Below are 24,065 nucleotides of genomic sequence, written 5' to 3' on the forward strand. Positions count from 1 at the left end.
GTTGAATCTTTAGGTTGCCCCTTTAATAAGCAATTTTGTAATTAATATCAAATAATGTTGAGGGAAAAATATTAAAATTTTTTCCTTAATTATCTTATATGAACTACTATGATTGTGGCTAGATCTTATTTAATGCGCCATATCCTTTATTGTATATAGATGATGTATTTTTATACAAAATCAAGTGTATCTCTCTGTACTTTTTGGTATTGCTTAAGGAATTAAATTCATATTTTTTGTTAACTTCAGGGTGATAAACAATGTTATCTTTGACTATGATCATTGTTCCATTAGTAAAGGCTATTAAATTCAGTCTAGACTCTAAGCGTCATCTGATTGATGTTGATTTTACTAGTAAAGGGATGTCTTCATTTATTTCACACATAGAGATAAAATTAATATTTTAGTAATCAGTTTAGTGCTATGGGCTTTTCTTTTGAGCTCTATTTAAAAATTTATTCGATTCTGTTCTTTATTTATATTCCTTTTATCTTGTCAAGGAACTTAATTCTTTTTTCTCTTCCCATTAACCAATTTTTGCAGTGAACTTAATTTGTAAAGATTGCATCAATAATTATTTATAATCATAGTCACACAATATCCAATTTATATGTATTAATTTTTAAATACATGCTTTAAACATAAATAATTAGCCATAAGGGAGTCAAAACTGAATTCAATGCTTACTTTTTTTNTTTTTTTTTTTTTTTTTTTTTTTTTTTTTTTTTTTTTTTTTTTTTTTTTTGATCTTCACTATTTACTATCCATTTTTAGTTGGAATATGAAAATTATAAAGAGCAAAATTTTTATAATATTATTTTTTATTATAGCATTACAAATCAGTAAAGGTATTTAAGTTTTAATAACTGACATAAACTTAATTTTCATATTTCTTAGATTTATTTATTACATTTGGTTTAAAAAAATTGAAACAATTAAACTTTACAGCAGTCTTAAACCACTGGCCTCAAGCCTTTTTAATTGGAAAGTTAAGCACATATAAAAATTTTTACACCATTCCTTTATGTTGCAATGATATAATAATAACATAAATGTATTATTTACTTTAGTGTGTAGTTGTAAATTTTCATTATTTAGAAACGTTTATGTTTGACATGTTACCCAATTTTTTTTTCTAACTAGTTTGAGATTTTTGTTTCTTAAGGTCCTATGGAAGATGTCTTTTTTTTTTCTGTATATTTAATAACAGAAAGAGAGACAGAAATTTTCATCATTTTAAAAATTCAAAATTTTTGTCATAAAATTTAATTTCTACCTAAATGATACTCTATTTGCACAGCTTAATGAGAGAGAAAATCATGCTAGATGAAAGAAAAAATTATGTGTACAATACATTATGCTTTTGATTTAAATTTATTAAAAGCAGCAATTCAAACAGAATTTTCATCACTTATTAAAGTTTTTTTAAGAAAAAATTTAAAATTAGTCATGTTAAATATAATAGTGAGAGCAAAAGAACAATTTTTTTTAAATTTTTATTTAAGCATTAATAACAAAAAAAAACTGCAAACTTTCGTTTTTAAATTCGATAATTACGGAAAAAAATATGCTAATTAACTTTCATTGACAAGTTTTTTTTTTCCTGTATCTTTTATTTGTATTAACTGAAAAAAGGTTTTTGTATGAAAGACTTTTCCCTGCTTAGCAGAAAATTTTATAATTTAGAACTTAAATGCTGAGAATAAAGGATGTTTTTTGTTCTTAAGTCTTCAAATACAATCTAATGCTCATTGATAGAACACTGAAGGGGCAGAAATAAAATGTTTGAATAAAAATCTATTGCGTTATTCCTACCATTTGTCATGGTTGAATTGCAAAACATTCCTTTTTTTTTTAATCATTATTTAAAATAGTAGTATCTTCTTTATTTTTTAAATTGGTAGCACTACATAAAATGCGAATATTTTTTTATGTCACTTCGAAAAAGTTATGTTACATAGCAATTGTTTATGACAAATCTAAAATTTGAAAGAATTCAGTTGAATGGTTTTTGAGAATAAGAGTTTTATTGTGTATAGATTTGTCTTTTTATTATAATTACTTTTTATTATATTCTATAATTGTTTCTTGAAGGTCTAAGGGGAAAATATTCTTCAAGTTTGTCTTAAATTTTGTGATAGAGCATTAAAAATATGTAAAGAAAATTAGAAAGTATAACTTTCAGAAATGTTCATTCATGCCTACCCCACCACTCGCTCTCTGCGTCCAAAACATGTTCTGTTCTATAGTTCTGTTTTTATAATTTTTTTATACTTAATTTTAATACTAAGCAAAAAAAGTACCAAATGTATTTAACATTTTATTAATGAACTTAATGATTTTTTTTTGAAAAGCATTCTAGTTTGTAACTAGAAAGCACCTGATTAATTTTTAAAAATAAGGAATTTTTTTGACAGTCTTAAACTAAACTAGTATCAAACAAAACATTTTTTATTCCTATTAAGTTTTTTTCCATTTTCTTATTTAATTTCGCCACTTTAGTGTACACTTTAAAGTCGCGACGCCTCTTACAAGTAAGCTGTCGTTCCTGTTCGTAAATGATCCTATGAAATCGTAGCGTAAAAACAACAAAATATTGAGGTCAGAGTCCATCGTCGAAAATGTCACGGTTATCTCTCTTTCGTGTTTCTTGTTTTATGGGCCGGACTGTATTCTATTTATCGCATTAGGATCGTAAATAATTGTCCGGCATTCCACGGGCTTTCAAAAGATAGAACAAATACAATATTCACTATGTTATCTTCCTAGTACTTGTCATCGTGTGATAATAAGATGTTTTGCATTTACTATACTCTTGAACTTAGAGCTCTTGTTGTAAATAATGTTTATATCAGAAAGGTCAATAAATATGCTCAATTATATTATAAATTTTACACTGATTACAGACAAAATGCCACATTGTATTTTGTTAGAAAACTGTCTGAAAATGTAGAATTACGTAGGGGTAGTAGAATTACAATGTAGTGTTACTGATGTAATTTGATACAATTACTTCTTAGCAGAAATGATCGACGAATTTTAGAAAAATCTAAAAATTCTTTAATAAAAGAGGGGATTAAAAGACAATTGAAAGGAGAAAATTATTTATTTAACCTAATGTTAGTGTGAGGAATTATTTTGCTTGATAAACTTACTCTTACTTATTTGAATTTATTTGTTCGTGCAGCTAAAGTTAAATCCCTCCCTCATTCTTTTTTTCTTTTTTTTTTTTAAAGTTGTTGACTGCTATGTAATTTCGGATTCATACTGAAACTGGTTAATGATGTTCAAGCGTGTTAAGAGGTAACGAAATCGTGGTGTCTGTTCTGCCGTGCAAATGAAAAAAACAACGTGCCTTAGTAACCAACTGTAGATTTCGGGAAAAGTGACTTGACAACGATTTTCTTTCTATTGCTTACTAATACTATGAGCAATAAAATAGAACTTCAAATAAATGATATAGAACTGAAAGGACTCAGGGGATAGAGCCTTCGCCTTCCAATGAGGTGAACCGAGTTCGAATCCCAGCGATGGTTGCTCGATACGAATTCCACATCCGGCTTGCAATGACCACATACTGACGTGAAATATCCTCAGTGGTAGACGGGTCATGGGTCGTCAGACAAATCGTGGGAGGTTCTCGTGGTTTTCCTCCCCATCTTACTCAAATGCGGGTTAGTTCCATCATAAAAGTCCTCCAGGAAGGCAAATTTCTCCCAATACTTGATCCAGGAGTTTCCTTGTTTTCTGGATTGGGTTCATAATTACAAGGCTACTACTGCCTTGAACATTAGCAGTCGTACACCCAAAAATTGGGTCGGCTGTTAAACAACAGTTATAAAATAAAATGACTGATAAAACAGAATTTAATTTTGGAAAGAAGAAAAGAAGAATAATTTTCAATAAATGGATCCAACAGAAATACCAAATATATAAAAATCTCAATTTTGAATTTTTTGCCGTTTGCGTTGATTTTTCTTTTACGCGGCATTATTTCTATTATTACAGGATTTCATTTCAGTTGTTATGTTTTGGCTTTTTAAAGCTCTAGTCCAAACTCAAAATATATAGTGATATGCTTTTCATACCTTACGGAAAAAATTGTGCGTTTTAAAATTACTTTTAACCAGGGTTCAATCTGGACTAAAAAAAGGGCACTATACTTTAAAAAAAAAGGACAGCAAGTTTAAAAAGGGGCTTTCTATTTTATAAAAAGGGCGGATACCTTAGCCTTCTTTGCATAATTTAAATGAATAATTATGTATAAGTTTACTTTCATCACTAATCACAATTATTATTAACTTTTAGGGTAATTTTTTGCAATCAAAAGTAATGCAAATCGTGTAAAACTTGTATGAAAGGGTCAAATGGTTAATGATAGTTTTATGCTTAATTTTATTAATATAATTGTTTGCAATGAAAATGCAACTTAATAAGTTGTGAAAAGAATTGTGCATTAAAAAAGAATTTAACATTTTTTTTTTATTGACGAGAATCATTAATAAAATATGCTTATATCATAAAAATTTATGTATGAAAAAAATGTAAAAAAAAATTGTAGAATATAAACCAGTTGCAGCTAAAACATAAAGCTTACAATTGATAAGTAGCTCTGCTGGTTACATTTTCAAACGGAACAGAATTTAGCTACCTGGTGTCTAATGAACAGCAATAAAAAAAAAAAATTTAAATGCGTTGTTATAAAATATGTCGTTTCATTTCCCCCTCGTCCAGGAATGCCTGGATCAGCTCCATAAAACCAAAAAAAAAATTATTGAACCTGCATGTGAATTAGATTTACAAATTGATGTTAATCTAATGAACTAGTGTCAGTCCTTCAGCATTAGAACGATTATTTTCCAAAATTAGAATTATCCGAATTTAATTACTTCACAGTCAAAACTGAAAGACCACAGCAGACTTGTCATTAGTAATTGTTTCTGAAATTCAACATAAAATTACGCCAAAAAAAAAATAAAACGAGTGCGTTTACTCAGTTTTAAACAGATCTAAGCTCTAACACAAACATGTAATTTTCAGTGTATTTTTACTGAATTCAGTATTTGCCAGGGTTGGAGTTTTTGCCAGGACAGTGGCAAAAACTGGTATAAACCGGCAAAAACCAAATTATCTAAATTACTGATTAAATATTATTACAAAATACTTGAAACAAATTTAAATCAATCATAAGGAATAATAATTTTGATACATTACATGAAAAAATTATTTTTAACATATTAATAATTAATATAATGGTAATAATTTTTAAAAGATTGAAAGTTTGTGATCTCTTTTCATTTTAGAATCCTAAAATAAATGTTTTTTTACAAATAAATAAATATTATTATTTGTATAATATTATTATTTATTATAAAAAATTATTATTTGTACAATAATTATAATTAATTACACATGTTGATAAATATTTTATGCTTTAAATTATAGTTATATTAATTTAAAATAAGTTCATTTCACTGGAAAAAAGAGAATATTCGCAAATTTTACAATCAATAATGTTTTAAACTACTAAAATGATATATTATTAAATTATGATTTAATTATGGAATAATAATTTTGTTAATTTTTTTGTAATTATTTATATTTATAGTATATATTTCAATTTTAAGAATAATTTTGTACCAGAAATGTGTTTTTGTCCTCTCATCTTGGAAAATATAGGTCTTTGCCAATTTACCATGGTTTTTTCCACCTGCGGTAAAATCCTGCCAACCCTGGTATTTGCGGTATCTTTTTTGTATAATTAAGCATGAATGTATCCAAATGTGCTGACAAATTGGTATTTTTACGCCTTTTCAGTATTTATCATTCTGGCTGGGTCACATGTCTGTTTATTATGTGCTATAAATTTGATTTGTATTGCATCAGTTGAATCGGTTAAAACTGATACAACACTTACAGTTAATGTGCTAAAGATTAATGAGATATTTTCTAATAAGGAGCAACGTTGTCATAAGTTTTAACATTGCTAGTCCCCCTAGATCTAGAACATAAACAGGACCTTTCAACTTAGTTGATAGATTCCGCAGCCTGTTGATTTCGTAACATCCGATATTAGTTTTGATATGCCCCTGACAAGGTCGCAGTCACGTGGCACCGAATTATGTATCCATTCTTGTTTACTTTAATGGGAATAGAATTTTTTCAGCCTTGTAGGGTGTAAAACTTGTAATACGATGCCTTAATCTTTGCTTTAAAGTGGTCTAAAAAAGTGATGCCGTTTATTAGATTAAATAATAAATATGTTGAAAGTGAGATAATGTTTAAGTGAGACAAATTCGTTTTTTCTCTCTCTAGTGAAGATTTTGTTTTTAACAAAAAGATTTTTCTGAGAAATTGTCTTTAACATGAAAATAAGTAATTTATTATGAAAGATTTTCTGGAAGTAGTTTAAATAAACATTAAATTGTATTCTGTAATCTATATTATATCGTTGTATTGGGATAAAAAACATTTTGTAGTCGTACTAATAAGAACTGATTAAAATTTACGTACTGAAATTTAGATCATAAAAATTTAGTTATATATTTTTTCCTTTTGAAAAGATTTTTTTAATTTACACATTAGCGGACATTTGAAATGTTAGACCTTCGAGTCTAGAAACAGTGTCTTCCCTACATGTGCAAGTGCATGATCAATCCAGCTTCTCCCGATTATATTCTTACTTGCATAAATCTAGAACTTAAAAACTTATTCCTTGCAAAACTTATTCCTATTTTGGTGCTTGATCTTTTTGGGATTCACAGACTCATGAATTTGACTGATGCCAGATCAAGAAGAATTAATTGATAACAACAACACTTTTAAATTTATAGTAAAAGATTCAACATCTTTTAAATATAAATTTAATTCGGTAGCTAAATTTTTTTAGGGGTTTGTGTGGGAGAAATTTGGTTTATCATCAAAACGGACCCTTAAAAAAGAGGATCTTATTTCAAGAGCCCTATTTTATTTTACTGTAATTTTAAATCAAAGAATCATTACTGCATTTATCGAACGACATGTGTATTACACTAAATTTCATTTATATAATTTTTTTCACTTGAATTTTCGGAAATGTGTTGTATCATAGATTATAACGACAATCCGAAACAGCGGTCAGAATTTTAATTTTTGTATGTGAGGATGTTCTGTTAAAAGATCAGATTTGTGTGTTAACGTTTCTCTTAACTTAAAAAATGACATTTACACCAAACCATAAGCTTGGAAGAAAAAAATGCATTTTTGCTATTTAACCCTGTCTAAGATCCTTACTTCTTTATTTTAGTTCCATTATCCATGTTGAGTTAGAAAGGGAGCCCTTTTACGCTGTGAGAGAACTCAATAATTTTAAGTAACAATTTAATAAATTGGGCTTAGTTTTTTTTTTTTTTTTTTTTAATTGAATTATAAAAGTTGTGTGTGCTATCAGTAAATTATTTTTTGAAAAATAATTGCCGAAATATTGGGAAAAAATAATTTTTGACTACATATCTGAGGCGTACATGAGGCTGATATTTGACGAGTAATCGAGAATATTCTTTTTACTTATGGATATAAATTATAATAATAAAAATAATATAAATATAATACTATATATATATACTAAAAAAATTATAATAATAAAAATTATATTAATATAATAATAAAAAATTAAGTATAAAAGCCTTCTTTCCTCTTTGATCTGAAAAACGGATTTAAATAAATAAATACCTTTGATTTTAAAATTTAACATTTAAAATTCAAAAATAAAAAATGATATCTAACAAGGGCATTCGTTTAATTTTAAATAATAATTTTGAATGTTTTGAGGTCAATTTTCAGAGAATGTTCTATTTAATTTATTGCACTATAGCTATTTTATCCTATCATCTCGAATGAAATATATTGATTTTTTTTTAAATGTATTCAAATTTATTAATTGATCATTTTTATTACTTCAATGTTATGAAAACAAGTCTCAAGAAATATTTCTCGGTTCATTTTAAATATAATCTTATTTTATTCTTAACCATAGTTGAAATGTTTTAATAATTTACAAATGATGCGATAAAAATTGTTAACTGTTAATAATTACGCTTGTTCTCTAATTATTTAAAATTTTTGAGTTGGTTATTCACAAGTAAAATGCCATTAATTTTATACATATTTACTGAAAGAATATTCTTCCTGAAGAGTATTCCCAAGAATATTTTTCATAAGATAATTACCAAGAATTTTGTATCTATTTTTATATTTGTCTAAATGATAAAAATACAGTAAGCTTTAAAACTGTAAGCTTTAAATCAAACTTAGAATTGGACAGAATCTTTAAAAAAAAATTAATAGTAAAGCAAAGAAAACAATCTGAAAGCTTTTAAAGAGAAATTAGTAATGTTTACTAAACACCAAGGTTGCATTGATCAAAATATTGAATGCAATTACATAATTTTAAATGAAAGTTTTTTTTATCGTTGCAACAATGGTGTATTTATTTATTCACTTAGAATTCCTTAACGTTGGATTTTATATCACATTATGGGATTTCTTACTCAAATGAGTTAAAAAAGAAAATTGTGTACGTTCCACTTCATTTCATTTCTGTGAAGAAAAAAAGAAACTATCATTAATTTTACTCTTGACCTAATATGCAGTTTTATATTTGCGTCTTTTCTGAAAATTTGCCGGAATCGAAAGTCTTGGAAAATTATTTTAGACTTACTGTTTCTTTTAATCTATTGTTCATTTTAATTTCACGCTTTGTTACATTTACATTCAAGAATTTCAGGTTTAAGTTTTTTTTTTTTTTTCGTATGAATAGAGATTAAAATAATATAAAAAATATCGTTTTTTTTCCTACGGTTTTTTTTGTATGCTAATTATTTTATTGAATGAAATAATAAGTAATTATATCCCAAAATAAAGTTTAAATCATTTAATTAAAGTTAATCATTTCCGTTTCTTGTGCATTTCCTATCTGCAACTAATTAATGTTACGTATTTATTTTTATTAATTTACTTATAAAAGAAGTGAATTTTATTCATAGAAAATGGAAAAGGTGTGCTCAACCTGCGGCTCATTGCGGTACCTAATTGTACATTTGAATAGTTTATATGAGACCTCTGTGCTTTCGAAGCGAGGGGAAAGGATTTGTAAATAGCTTAGGGTTGTAGCCTGATGTTTTGTTATGGTTTTCCATGCATAGATTTTAAAAGAGCATAATTTTCAATCATGTTATGTTTATATATTTACAAAAAAAAATTATCGTAATTTGTAATTTAAATTTAATAATATTCAGATATTTTCAGAAAATTGAAAGGCTTCAATTATTTTTCATAGGGGTAATTCTATTTTTCTTCATTATATCGCGTCCCTTAAAAATCTTACTATTTAGCCTGGCTGCTCTCTTTTAAAGCTTAATTTATCTTTTGAGGTATGATTGTGCCCTAAAGCAGAAAGTGCTCGAAATTGTAACTTATGTCGCTGAACAATCGAAATTCCTTTAGAACAATTTATGTTTGCAGCATAGTTATTTACGTCCCTGCAGAACTACTATATTTTATGTAATAAAAATTTTATATGCTATTAATAATTTCTGTTTTATGGTGTAATATATTATTTTATTGTTTAGATTGAATTTGTTATTTAATTAATCAACATTCTTTTTTGTGCAATTTTAATTGGCGAAATAAAATTTTTGTGTACTTTAAAAGACTAATGGTAATTAATTTAATTTGTGATTAGTTTTAATTAGTGGAGTTGTTTGCTTATTTTTTAACGATACCGGAAGTTCATTCATAGTTATCAAAAATTTTGTAACCAAAAAGAAAAAATATCTTATTTTAAATAATTGAGGTATATTTTTGTACAAAAAATAACATTATATTCACAATTCGGACTTATTATAAATACAATGTCGTTTTTTATTTTATTTTTATTTTTTTTAATTTTTTTTATTTATTTTTTTTAAAGTTATGTCTACGAAATAAAATACATTTTTGTGTTTGATTTCGTAACTTCATTAACATTATTACTATGCTCCCCTCTAACAACAAGTTAGCATTGCGAAATGTTCTAAGTGTTTTTCTTCGTACCTAAAGAAGCAAAAAATTTATCTTCAAGTTCTAGGCTTATTGTTGTAGTAGTTATAACGCCCACACCTAATACATGTTTAAGGTCTTCTAAATAATAGAAATAGATGTCTTTTTTAAAAGCAGTGACAGGAACCTATCTTTTCGTCAACCTTGAGTCTTGAATACAAGCTCAGTAGCAAGTTTTTTCGTAATCTAATTTCCACCCTTTTTCCCAGGTGTATTTTTTTGTTCTTCTGATTTGCCGTTGTCATCTTTTAGTAGCGTTTATTATCATTTTTTTTCCGTCAGCGCAAATTACTTCCTAATTATTGCGCGTCAAACAAATGTGATAAAGTGCTCCACCTTATTGGCACAGTGAACAAAACGCAACAGCCTGGAACAAATGAAATTTTTTATAGGTTATTTGTTGTCGCTGAAATATCTTTTCATGGCGTTTAATTTATGTTTTCCTCCATTGACAGATAGTGTACGATGTGGGTTTTCTATTCATGAGTTTTTAAATTGATTTTGATCAGATTGATTATCACATTGTAATTCAGTATTTATCATTTGATAATCTTTAAATAAATGATTTAAAATATAAAATGTAAATTGTGAAAGCAGACTTAAGCGAAAGCAAATTTTTTATTATGTTACGCAGTTCGTCTAAAGTGAGGAGAATGAGTAGCAAATGTTTGTTTAGTTTTTATCTCTGTATGTATTAGAAATCGCAGGAACCGCCCTGTTTTGAGTGTTCAACTGCTCAAAAACTATAAGAATTAAAAGCTTGAAATTAAGAAGATGTGTCGAAAAATGGAAAGCGGGAGTATCACGAAATTAAAAGATGTAACATGCAATAATTAATTCGAGAAATGTTAATTGTTTAACCTGCAGAAAAAATACCATGCAGGCCACTCTGCTACACTCAGAAATGCTGCTGTAGAGTTGAAATTTTATGCTCTCTTTTTTTTACTTTTATAAGCTCATACTTAAGTTGATGTTGTAAAAAAACATTTGGGGAAAAAATGCGAAATGTTGCTAGATGCGAAGTCTTGACATTAAAGTACAGCTGATTAATTTTCAAATTCGGGTAATCGCCCCAGGCGTTGAAGTTAACATACTAATTAAATGATTTTACATGCAATTATTAAAAGAACAAAATGTGCATTGTTTATTTTTTTCGGGAGGGATATCGACTTCTAAGAGAAAAACAATGATAAATGCGAAGCAATGGCTGGTTAGCAGAGATCATTGGATGGAGCTTCCTAACTATGTATGAAAAATACTTAGAGAACCTGATCATAAAACAGACTAGTAACTTAAAAAAGTCCTTTCTTTTTAGAGTTTAATCTCACTTTTGAAATTTTCGGATGTGCCCCCTAAAAAAATGTGTAAATAATGAGAAATCTAAGCGGCCATAATAACTTTCGATATAATGATTAGAGTGTCATGTCATGATTTATGTGTGGACACTGTTGGTTTTATACTCGTATACTGCTGTTCTATTTCTGTATCCTAATCTAAGTATTATCTTCTATATCTGATTTCTAAAATTGATCTTTCAGGTAACAGACCATGGATTTGTTTTCTGGCTTGAAGAGCTTCTTTAAAACAGATGCTACAACAATAGACAACAATGTATTCCGTTTGCATTACAAAGCTACTGCTGTAATTCTTGTTGCTTTTAGTATTCTTGTAACAGGCAGGCAATATATTGGAGACCCAATTGATTGCATATCAAAAGATGACATACCGTCGGACTTACTAGATACTTTTTGTTGGATACATACGACTTTTAGTTTACCGGACTCGTGGTTCAAAAAAGTGGGTGAGGAAGTGCCATATCCTGGAGTAGATAAATACACTCCGGGTGAAAAACGTGTCTACCATGCCTATTATCAGTGGGTTTGTTTCGTTCTGTTTCTGCAAGCTATCTTGTTCTATGTGCCTAGATACTTCTGGAAAGCTATGGAAGGCGGTAGGGTTAAAAATCTTATTTTGGGCCTGAATTCTCCTATTTTACCAGAGGAGACCAAAACGACCAACCGAAAGCTTTTAATCGAGTACATGTATAGCAATCTCAACAATCACAGTGTTTATTTCATGAGCTATGCCTTGGCTGAAGTTATGAACTTTGTGAATGTGGTAGGGCAGATTTTTCTAATGGATTCCTTCCTTGGGGGTGAATTCTCGACTTACGGCTCTAAGGTAATCCAATTCACTGGCTGGGATTGGTCTGTTCGCTACGATCCCATGATTAAAGTATTCCCTCGTCTTACCAAGTGTACCTTTCACAGATATGGTTCTTCTGGTGATGTGCAACGTCACGATGCCATGTGTATCCTACCCATCAACATAATCAACGAAAAAATCTACGTCTTCCTGTGGTTCTGGTTCATCATTCTTGCTATTCTGTCCGGAATTGTCTTACTTTACAGAGCTTTGATCGTTTTTTACCCGAGATCCCGTTTGATGGTTACTCGTTCCCGAGCGCGTCTTGCCAATCCAGATTATCTTGAAACGATCATCAACAAGTGCAAACTGGGTGACTGGCTTCTCATCGACTTGCTGTCGAAAAATTTGGATCCACTAAATTTCAGAGATGTCATCAATGACTTTGCAAGAAGACTGGATGGAAAAGGTTTAGATGTTTAATGAGTTTTAGATTAAAATTTGCAAAGACTTTTATAATGAAACATTTTTAATGACTAAGAGTTGTGTCCATTCACATTTAAGTTGAAATGTGTGTTGATATAACTCTTTTCATACAGTTTTAATGCTGCCACAATCATTAAGTGCCTTTATCATTGAAAAACAACATTTGTGTAACTTATAATTCTAAAAAAAAAAAAAAAGCTCAAATATTTTTATATCATGTTTACACAAGAATTTTTAAATTCATTCCATTTATAAACTTTTCAACATTTCCCTTCCTCAAAAACAGATTTATTTTTTTTTTAATTGCAGATAATTGTGCAATAATGCTCTGTATGCCCTTTTATGAAGGTGTGTGATATTAATTTAATTATTTATTTTGACTGTGCAGTCTACTGCAGAAATTGCAATCAAAAAGTATGTACTACATACTTGATTGAAGATAGAATTTATTAGTATTTATTAATAAAATTAGACTGATTAATGTGATCATTTATTTATTTTATATTTAAATCAATTCATTAAAATAAAATTTCATCGGTGCCAAATTATTTTAATTAATAACTTTAACCGTCAAGTAATAAACTTAATTTTCTTCACATTAAAATCTACATGATAAAGATTCTATCGCGTATCGAAATATATTTAGTTTCGTTTTTCTGATTGCATGTTAATTCTGTCAGATTTGGCACTAGTGAAATTTTTTATTTTCCTTTTATTTTTCTTAAATTTATCTTTGCGATTTACCTATATTGAAAAAAAAAATCATTCATATTTGGGCAGTTTATTTTCATTAAGTGTAAAAGTGTTTCGTTTTTTCTAATTAATTAAACATCATATTTAATATTTTCTAGATTGATTTTTTTTAATGTGTATTTTGTAATTTCTTTCGTGTTTGAAAAGTGGAGATGGAAATTTAAATGTTTTAACTCTTATACTTGTTCCTACTTGTTACACATCTATCTCGTATGGGAATGTGATTCTTGACTCTGTAGTGTTTACTGCCATGTGTTTTTAAGTGCTGTTTTTTAAAAGTGCCTATCTTTACATATTTTTCTTGTTATATATGATGGCATCTTTCACGTATTCTATGCATTTATTCATTATCATCTTCATCAAATGTAATTGCAGCGAATTTATTGTTCTGCATATATTTTTGAAAGACAGCTGGTTATGAAAAAAAGGGGTCCAATGTTTGCTACAATTTTCATTTTATAGGGTTCCAATTTTATTGTGTATTTTATGTGTCCATTCCTGTAAATATATTGAGAAAAGCAATAGTTGAAATCGAATATGTGATAATGTTATGTGTAAAAGCTATTTTTTTTTTTGCCTATTGCAATGAGAGACCAACTGGCTGTCATCTGCTTAGGGTGGGAAAAAATGATATCATGATATGCAGACTGAAAAATCTTTCTATTTTATATATCATTTGTCTATTTTTGAGTGCCACAGTGACTCAAGCTATTTTAGCTTGTGTATTTATAATTACAATTGAGTAATAAAGTTTGAATTTTTTGGATAAATATTTTTCTGCTTATTTCAGTTTAAAGATACATTTCAATTAAAAATAAATGGCTCCCTTTAACCTTGATATGCTTACATAATAATCTGATAAAAATTATCATGTAAGCCTATCAAGGTGAAAAGGAGGCTTTTATTTTTTGCTGAAAAGAGCAACGCTGCTTCCCTCAATTAGAAAATAAATCTCTTATAAATTGCAAATATTATTAATTTAGAGGATAACGTGGCATTTTGGAACGAGTTCAATAGAAGCATAAAGGGTTTCCTGTTTACTTATTTTAGTTGACGAAAAGGTTGATGTAAATTCCCAAAGAAACATTCTTCTGTAACATTTGTGTGGTTTTTAATACCGAGTTGCGTAATGTTTAAATTTTATTCTAAAAGAAGCTAGATATCGCAACTTATAGTGAGACAGGCTGATTTATCATCTCGGAATGAAAGGTAACAAAATAATCTATAATTTAAAAAATTTTTAACGTTAAAAAAATTGTAAAATGCTTTTAGTGAATCGATAATTAAAAATGGTATTTGACCCTCTCCAGTAATAAAAATAACCTGAAGAAATGCTTTAAATTTATTTTTAATTAATGTTGTGAATATTCCTAGGATTAAAGACCATGATGGAGGAATTTAACATGTATACTGCCTCACAATTGGGGGGAAAAAGAAGTACCTGCAACTCATTCGTGAAGCACTTGAGTTTTTTCCAATTGTACGGCAGTATATAGTGAAATCAAGCATGGGTTTATTCTGTCAAGTTATTAAATAAAGAAGGTTAAAATTGAATAATATTTATTGAATTTCTATATCTGTAATTACCTTGCACTCAGTGTAAATGTGAAGAAATTACATATAATGAATTGTGAACAATTTTATTTGATTTTTTTTTTTTTTTTTTTTCAAATTTACGTCTGCTAACTTAAAAGTTTGTATTGATTTAGAACCTTTAATTAGCATTGAAAAACAACTTATTTATATACTTGCTCCCCGCAATTTTTTTTTAACAAATTTTATATTTGTTACAAAAACTTTCATTGAAGAGCCAGAAAATTCCATCAGTTTCTGCTGTGTTTTTTAAAACCTCTTCCATTATACATAGGAAATTTTTTCCTACTTAAGATAAAACTTTGTAATCGCTATTATGAAATAATGAGTTGGTAGAAGTTTTGAAGAGCTTGTCAGTTCTATCAACAACTCCGTACTCTATATTTTAGCTTGTTTACTTCGAATTTTGTTTTCAACACTGCGCTCGGAAATCGTTTCACTCTTGCTCAATGTAAACAAACCGTAGTAAGAGCAAGACAAGGGTAGTAAACTACAATGGGGTCACACCTGCTACAATTTTTCGTACTACTCCATGGATATTCCATCTGGAAGATGTTTTTATTGTATAAACCAGCTGTTGAGAAGGGGGTGTTCAACCTTACAACAAAGTACTTCCGATAGACCCCTGCCACATGATCAAGATCAGGCGGAAGTACACGGCATATGTTTCTAGGGGGGGAAAGGTGTGACGTCGAGAAATTTTATTTAAAAAAATGTGTTTTTCCTATTTCCACTTGGAAGATGAAAATTATGAATTTCTGTAGTTCAATAGGTTTCTCACGAGAAATGAAAGTTTTTCTATGCACCTGCTTTTTTGAAAAGTATGTTTTAATGGTGCAGAAAGAGCTTTTTTTAATTAGGTCGCTCTGTAAGGCCAACGGAAATATTGTCGAGTTAGAATATTCCTCACATCATGTAGTAGTAGTGCAATTGGCATTACTTAAACATATTTAAACAAACAAAAATTAAGAATCCTGAGAAAGTAATCGAGGATCCCAGTTGCAAATTGTTGATTTGCTATATACATCGATGTAACTATTGCAAATTGTGCTTCGAAAATTAGAAAAAAATAAGGTTGCATTAGCTTAACCCTTTGACGCAGAACTTAATTTTTTTTCATTGTTTTGTATTTATTTAGGTCAAAATAAGTGAAAAATATTATATTTAGCATTTTAATAAAGTATGATTGTGAAATGCCGGTGTCTCTTTCTGCGTTAAAAGCAAAATCTTCCAAGCATCGCTCACTTCCAAACAATTTGCAGTTATTTAAATTTAAGAGAAACGGTTATGAACATGATTGAAATTTCTTTTATTTACAAAATTAATTATTGATAAATTTTTGAATATAAATAGAAAAAAAAAATTTTTTTTAATTTTATGTTGGAGTACAAATACAATTCCGGTAATCTGACAGATATTTTTTTTTAGTGACTAATAGACTGTTTTGTTAAAATTTGCTTGCAATTAGAGTGTCGGAGAAAAAAATACATAAAAACACCAGTAATCCATCTGCGTCAAAGGGTCATTGTTAGCAATTTAAAACATTAGGCTAATGCAAACTAAAACAAGAATATGTTCATTATTGAAGCTGAGAAAATACTTAAAAATCTTTGTTTATTATAAGTAATTTTCTTACATGAATTGCAGTTAGCAGGTTTTATATCTGAAATACTCTAAAAAGAAACTGTTACAGACAAAGTTTCTTCAAACTACTCTCAGTGAAAAATTATCTAAGGCAATTCTAATTTCAAGCAAACCAAAAAAAAATTTTATGAGTAAGAAACGGTTAATTTGGATAACTAAAGAAATGATGAAATAAATGCTCTTCGTAGATAACGTTTAACCTAAATAATTTGCTTCATAATGACTTTCTTTGTGTAGTGGTGTTTACTTGATGTAAGTATATATTTTCCTGAAAAATTATATATATATTGCGTAAGCTAAGCACATTAACGTCTATAATTCAATATTTTCTACTATTTATTTGGATTAATGGAGTATCGCAGATTCATTTGTTCAAATTTATAATAGCATATTTTTCCGAACATAGATTTGATTGCACTTACGGCAGACAATTTTTATGCAATTCAAGAATCGCTAATACTTCTCTTAATGAAATAACTGTAAAGCTGTTCCCGACACGTGTTCCTCGGAACCCTAGCGTTCCGTGAAATGCTCTTCGGAGTTCCGAGAGTTTTGGCAATTTATTTAAATTAGTGACAATTTTTGAAATCTGCAATTATATATATGTCCAATCATTATTTAGGTAATATTTCGATTAGTTTTATTAAATTAATCAAGCGAAATGTCAGGGGAAAAGATCGCAGTTTTTAAAGTTAACTCAGCTACAGAAGTTTCTTTAGTTCTGTTTCTCAGCTTTACCTTGCATTTCTCGTTGACAACTTTATTTTTGTGTAATTCAAATTATCTTTGTTTCTTCTTATTCATGTCTGACAAGTCTTGAAAATGGGTGCCTATTTTTGAGCACTTGAAACATGTCAACTGCTTTTTCTGTATATTTTTGAAGCGAATGAAGTCTTTTAATCAAGTACTATCTTACCGCATCAGTTTCTTGGTGTTATTTCTTTAATAATTTAATAGTATTTTCTATCGAGCTTTTTAATACAAAGAGAACGGTCAGATTCAACTGTAAAAGAAATATGTTTCTCTAATAGTTTTTTCAGTTTATGCATAAACTAAATACAAATGAACCAAGTGAATTGAACTATCTGATGTAACATCTAATTTTGAAAGAATGAAAAATTTAATTCTTCCGGAAAGGCTTTCAACAAGTAACAAAGTTGTGATATTTTGCCAGCAAAAAATGTATTTGTAAGTTACTTAGTTAATTATAATGAACCTCAAAAGTTTGCCTCGACTTAATATGGTTCACTCAATCTCGAAGCATAGACGTATCTTAAAAGATAAGTTGATTACACAGTTTGGTTTTGTTACAGTGTGTCAAAGTTTGTGATTGGTACAGTATAGCCCGGCTTTGATTGTGATTGGTACAGTACATCCCTTGATTTTGTTCCGTTAAACTCCTCATTTCACTTTAATATATTAAACTTTGACAAATTTTTACCCAGAATTTCATCTTTATAGATTTTTTGTGCTGCATAATATTCGTGCGTCTAACAAAATTTTATTCTAAGTGCATTTTCGTTTTGTTGTTTCAGTAGTGGAATGGATTTATTTGATTGCAAAATGACTCTAGCATTATTTTGCATTCAAGTATTTTTTTTTCCCCCAAAGGGTACCTGAAATTGTTTTTACCACAACCGATTTTCATTAAAAATTCATTCCGTTTTATTGTTCGAAGTAAAAATAAAATAAATAGCTTGATTTTGAGTCACCTTGCCCTTGTGAAAGGTTATTTTCTTAACTACAAAAATTACCGTTTTATTTTCTAAGTTTTGTGCATTCTAACTGAACTCATATCATGATGGTGGTGTTTTTCATTAATGATCTATAAAAAAAACAGTTTTTTGATCTGTCATTATTTCTTCTGACAAGACTGTGGCGCATTGCCCTCCATCATTTCGAGTTTTCACTTTGGCTTCAACAAATCGCAGCCATTATCATCGAATATTTCCTTAATGACGAAGGAAAAAAAACACTAATGATAAGGAACGCTTCTGTAAAATTACTCACCATGAGGATAAATATATTGGTAGTGATTAGCATTTAGAATGCTTTCCCGACGATAGAAACTACAATTAGAATGAGACTCGTCTAAATGTACTGGTTCAAATAAGAAATGATTAGAAGAATTCAATTAGAATTTACCTTTACAGATAAATATCCTTTTAAAAATTTCCTCGTTAAATATCGTTGCATAGTCTCAGGCCTAGATTTCTGTGTTTATAAATTAAGTTAAAAGAAAAAAAGTAACATTCATAAAAAATTTTCTAGTCTTAAAAAGTAAATCATTCCCGCGATGACCCTTTGTGGACTATGGAGGTTGAAACTACACAATTATCTATAGTGTCAGCATTGCGTACAAGCCACCTTTACGTCCCAGATGAAGTGAAGCGGAGAATATTCTTTGACAGCTCAATTTTATTTAATCATTAAGACATGGTGGGGTTTCGCTATAGTTACTATATTTCTTATAACTATAGTGTCTTTCTTTTTTTTTTCTTGAAAAAACTTTAAAAGACTGAAGAAAACGTGAAAAGACTTTATTTAGCTAATCGTAATTTTAGTTCAATAATTATTAATATCACTATTAATAAAGCAAAATGTACTCAAATAAAATTCTACTTCTACAAAATTACTTTAATTTGACGGACTATTCTTATTCGCTAAAAAAAAAAAAAAAAAATAGTGAAATTTGACGGGAATGTATTGAATTTTCCTTTAAGTGGTAAATTTAAAAATTAATCTTTACCAAGCGATCCAAAACATTGTGGCGTTAATTTAAACTTTCTTCAATAGAATGTCTTTTTTAAAGAGTGAAAGGATAATCTAGCAGCACCCACAATTTTTAATTAATAAAAATGTTTTAAAAAAAAAGATTTTTTTTTGTTATTTTACTGAAATAACCACACAAAAAAAGCATTTTTTTAAAAAAAAATTTAACATTAGACAAAATTTTACAAATAGAAACGCATCTAAAAAAATTTCCCTATCAAAATTCTTTTATCTCGAAAATCTATGCAATAAAATGAAATAATTCTATGTACTCCTGCAAATAATGAAATTTCAAATATAAAACTGATAAAACATGAAATCAATCAATAAAAAAAATCAAAATTCTTATACATAGATATTTATCTGGCTCATGCAATTTTTACAAGACATTTTACAATATTACGAAGCCTTTACAATCAAAGAAAAACTATTTGTTCTCTAAATTCAATTTCAACATTATTCAAAAAACCTATCAACTTTTATTAATTTATGTATATATTTTTAATCAAAATAAAATACATTTTGAGAATCATTGTCTTAGCTGGCTGGGGGGCAAGGACCCTAACCAACGGAGGCTTCCATTTGACCATCAAAGGCACTTAAACTTGAATCTATAACTTATACTTTTTTTTAATGAAATGAAATATTTTATGATGAATAGATGAGTGTTATGATGAATAATGAAGTTTGCTGTCATCAAAATTGAAATATTCTTCGCATTTAAGAAAAATTTAAAATACTTTATCGGAAACAGTAATCAATTTTTTACCATGGTTCATGACCCACGTGCATTTACATAAAACTGAGTTTAAAACGTAGATTTAGATTTCTATAGGAATCTTTTCAACTATTTTCCCCTTAAAATTGGATTTCGCTTTTTACGCTATTTTTTTAGGGGGGGGGGCATCTAATCAAAGAGTTAGATTCAAGCCTCTTCACATCTTCGTACGCTACTACAGGTTTAACCCGTTGACGCTGATGAGACATCAGTGTACCTCTTATAATATTTTTTTCTGGAGCTCTTATTTATTACAAGTAAAAATATATTTTGGCATTTAATTATAAAAATATAGCTTAATAGTTACTAAAAAAATGTATTAGATTAGCAGAATTATATTTGTGCTTTATAATTGCACTAAAATATAAAATCCAAAAAACGTTGTTTGAAAAAAATTCTTCTTTTTTCATTCACATTTCAAAATTTATCAATACTTGATTTTCTAAATTAAAAAAATTTCAATCATGTTTCTCTTAGATCTAAATAAGTGCAAATTTGAAAAATTATTGTTTAGAAGTGGGCCGTACTTGTAAGATTTTACCTTTAACTTAGAAGATGACACTGCTGTTTCCTGATGTATTTCATAACAATAAATTATTTAAATGCTATACTAAATTTTTTTTCACTTATTTTGACTTAAATTATTACAAAATAATGAAAATTCTGGTAAATAAAAATTCTGCCTCTAAGTCGTTTCAATTAGAGATGAAGAAAAAAACTTTTACATTTCTATTAAAATTATTTGTGACGGGAAATGAAAGGTTTTAGTTCCTAGAGAAAAAGTTGTATAATTTTTTTTTTTTCCATTCCCACTGAAAGCTTAACGGGTTCATTCATAAAAATCCCATACCTACTCCCTCTTTCAGGATTTTTCTCAATGAAACTTAGGCGTCTAGACCAAAAAGGTGTCCTATTTTTACTTTCGAAAAGGAAAAGGTACTGGGAAAAGTTTTTTTTCTACCGCACTACAGACGGAAGTCACCGGAATCCTCAAGTCCTTGGCGGATATTGTGTCCCAACCATGCCTCTCCCTCCCTGGATGTCGCCAACGAGCAGGATGTGCCCTTTTGTAAAGGGTCGCTGTCTTGGAAAATTGTAAGACTTCAGATAAGAAAATGTTAGTCGTCACTGTCACTGAAAAACTGTGCAGACGATTTTAATTTAAATCGAGGTGAATAAGTGTGAAAATGCAATTTTGATGAACATGATTTAATTTTTCCTCATTTGGTAGTTAAAACGTAGACAATTGCAATTTTTTAGAGGGAAATTTTTATAAAATTCTACATTTAAAAAATATTTAAGGAAACAAAATTTAATTCTTATTTCTAAAAGGGTAGGAATAATAATACTAACAAAAGCTTATTTTGAATTCTGTTAATATTTATGTTATATTCACTATTTATGCGATACACTTTTCGTTTTATGTGAAATTACACCACAATTATTTTTTTTCATTGAATTGTAGAAAAAATCGGCGTTGCTTGTTGCATGATTTGGACTATTCTCTATTTCGTGTGTAAGAAAATTGCATTTTACTGCAGAAATATTATAATAAAATGCCTAAACAATTATTTCAAGGGTGGCTATACAAAGTTAATCTATCGTTTGTTAAAATAATAACTCAGTTTTGTGCTTTAAAAAATTTGAATACACTACAAAACACTATTTTTTTTTCTAAAAGTCTTTCACGCAGAATAAAATAATTAACCTATTGCTGTTAGTTGATAAGGATACTATAAAGTAACCATCCCAATACTTTATACTCTTATTTTTATTTGTAAATATCTGGTTTTTTTTTCTCCCTTTGTGTGTGTATTACATTGGCTCAGGTAACATCATGATATCTGAAATTGGCCCTTTTAGTTAGAAAAAAAGTACTTTTTTAAGGTATTTATGAAACATTTCTGCACTAATTTATGTTAATATTCCTATCACTAGTAAATAAAAGCATTCCCGCAACAGCCCGTTGTGGGCCAGGGTGCCATGGAGGTTAAGGCTCCACAATTCCGTGATCAACGGTATAATTGAGGCAATGTGTGTGGATTGAGTGAATTTCCATATAAGCTGATATCCTTCGACCTGAAGCTAGGTGGGCTTCAAACCGCCACTCTGGGAATCAAACCTGGTTCAATACTTTAACCACTGAGCCACTAGACAGAGTTATGAACTTAATCTTAAAATTTTACTGTGAATTACTCTTAAACCTTATTGCTGTCAGAGCTTAAAGTTTAGATCTGTGTTATGCTCCCACTTTTTGAGGACTGTTCTATTTCTTTAGAAAATTAAAAATTACAAAGTGATTTAGAAAATAAACAACGTATAAAATCGCAAAGAAAAAAAATCAGTATACGTATCTACAAAAGGAATCTACAATAATATTATTATTTTTTTTTCTAAATATTTTTTGCAAAGTTTTAAAAAAAATTCTGTAAAAAATATTAGAACTCTGCTGTGAAATAATTATCGACGACTTACTAAGTTCTATAATATTTTGGCGTTTGTTCATATTCTTAGTAATTATTAAATTTTATTAGATTCTAGAATGTAATTGAAACGTAAAATATTAATATATTTCAGGCAATAAGTGATAAGATAAAAAATGTTAGCATGTATGATACACTTCAAATAACGAGTTATAATTGAATCCAATGAATAGTACCGAATTCGGGGTAAAAGTGAATTAGTCTATGGTGAATAAAACAACGTTTGAAGCCTTTGGCAGCATCAGCTCTTTAAACATGCTGCTTTACTTCATATGAAATACGCAAAAGCTAACGTAAAAATCAATAATTATCAAAAGCTATGAAATATTAATAAAATATGAAATGTTAATAAAATATGTACCCTTCAACAGCACTACGCCCACCACTGGATTATACAGATTAAAAAATTAATTGTCCCGTAAAGTAGAGAAAGTTTACCCCCATTAACAGAAACATTTAAAAGAAAAGTCAATTATCTGATAACGAGAGATAGAATCACATGATGAGAACTAAATATACACCCCTAAATTCACGGGCACCTTCTTCCTTAAAGTGCATGTGCACTGGTGCACAGCCTCGAACGTCACGACTCAACCACACAGTACTCCTCCCCCCTCGATCTATTAATGAAGCAAGCAAAAAATCAATTTTAAATAAAAATAACGAAACAAACAATAAGTACCAATCAAGTTACGGTTCGATGATAGGTTTCTGAACTGCAATGTTAATGTATAGTTTTAATTAGCGAATTAATTCGTAAACATTTTAGCTCTTTTTTTAAGCATAGACATGAGAAATATTTTTCATTTCAGTTTAGAAATTTATTTTCAACGCGATATACACACTACTAATTTAAATAACTTTAAAAAGCTTTTGTTTTCAAATGTTCATATTTTATATTTATTTATGTTGAATATGTTCTGTGGGGGGCAGAGTTATGGACAATGTCAACCTTCATCTATGAAAAGGTACCCCACCATAGAGTCGAGTTAACATGTCTTATGTACTAGTGAATTGTAGTTGTATTTTTGTAGTGGTAGATACGCTACAGTACTCCCCCACCAGAATAATATCTGTGATAGAATTTGATACATGGATACCACTAGTTGCTGTATTTGTGACAGACCGGGAGAGCTGGATTAAGGTCACCGGGTTTTTGAACATTAGTCATGAGAGCTGTATTAAGATCATTGTCGTACCCGCTCCTGTGTTGCCTTTAGTAGTCGAGTGTATGCAGGCTGACGTTGTGTGTGATCGAGAAGATGTGACTGAGTAGCAACAGTGCGAGGAGGTGTATAATGTCGCAGTCACAAGTAGCAAGTCAACTGTCGAAT

At 28.8% G+C, this 24,065-nt stretch overlaps 1 protein-coding gene across 4 annotated transcripts in view; it reads left to right on the forward strand.

Moving 5' to 3' along the window:
• Positions 1-14,231, forward strand: part of LOC107449275 (innexin inx2) — a 36,470-nt gene extending 22,239 nt beyond the window's left edge. For 3 of the 4 annotated variants that reach the window (XM_016064776.3, XM_016064782.4, XM_016064769.3), the window contains exon 2: positions 11,616-14,231. In XM_016064776.3, coding sequence (XP_015920262.2) covers positions 11,626-12,705 — 1,080 coding nt within the window. In that variant the 5' untranslated portion in view covers positions 11,616-11,625 and the 3' untranslated portion in view covers positions 12,706-14,231. Of the gene's footprint in view, positions 1-10,577; positions 10,602-11,615 lie in introns of those variants that run through there. The other variant, XM_071180767.1, reaches the window with a different exon arrangement.
• The last annotated feature ends 9,834 nt before the right edge of the window (positions 14,232-24,065 follow it).

This window comes from Parasteatoda tepidariorum, chromosome 1, assembly GCF_043381705.1.
Source record: "Parasteatoda tepidariorum isolate YZ-2023 chromosome 1, CAS_Ptep_4.0, whole genome shotgun sequence".
Classification (NCBI taxonomy): domain Eukaryota; kingdom Metazoa; phylum Arthropoda; class Arachnida; order Araneae; family Theridiidae; genus Parasteatoda; species Parasteatoda tepidariorum.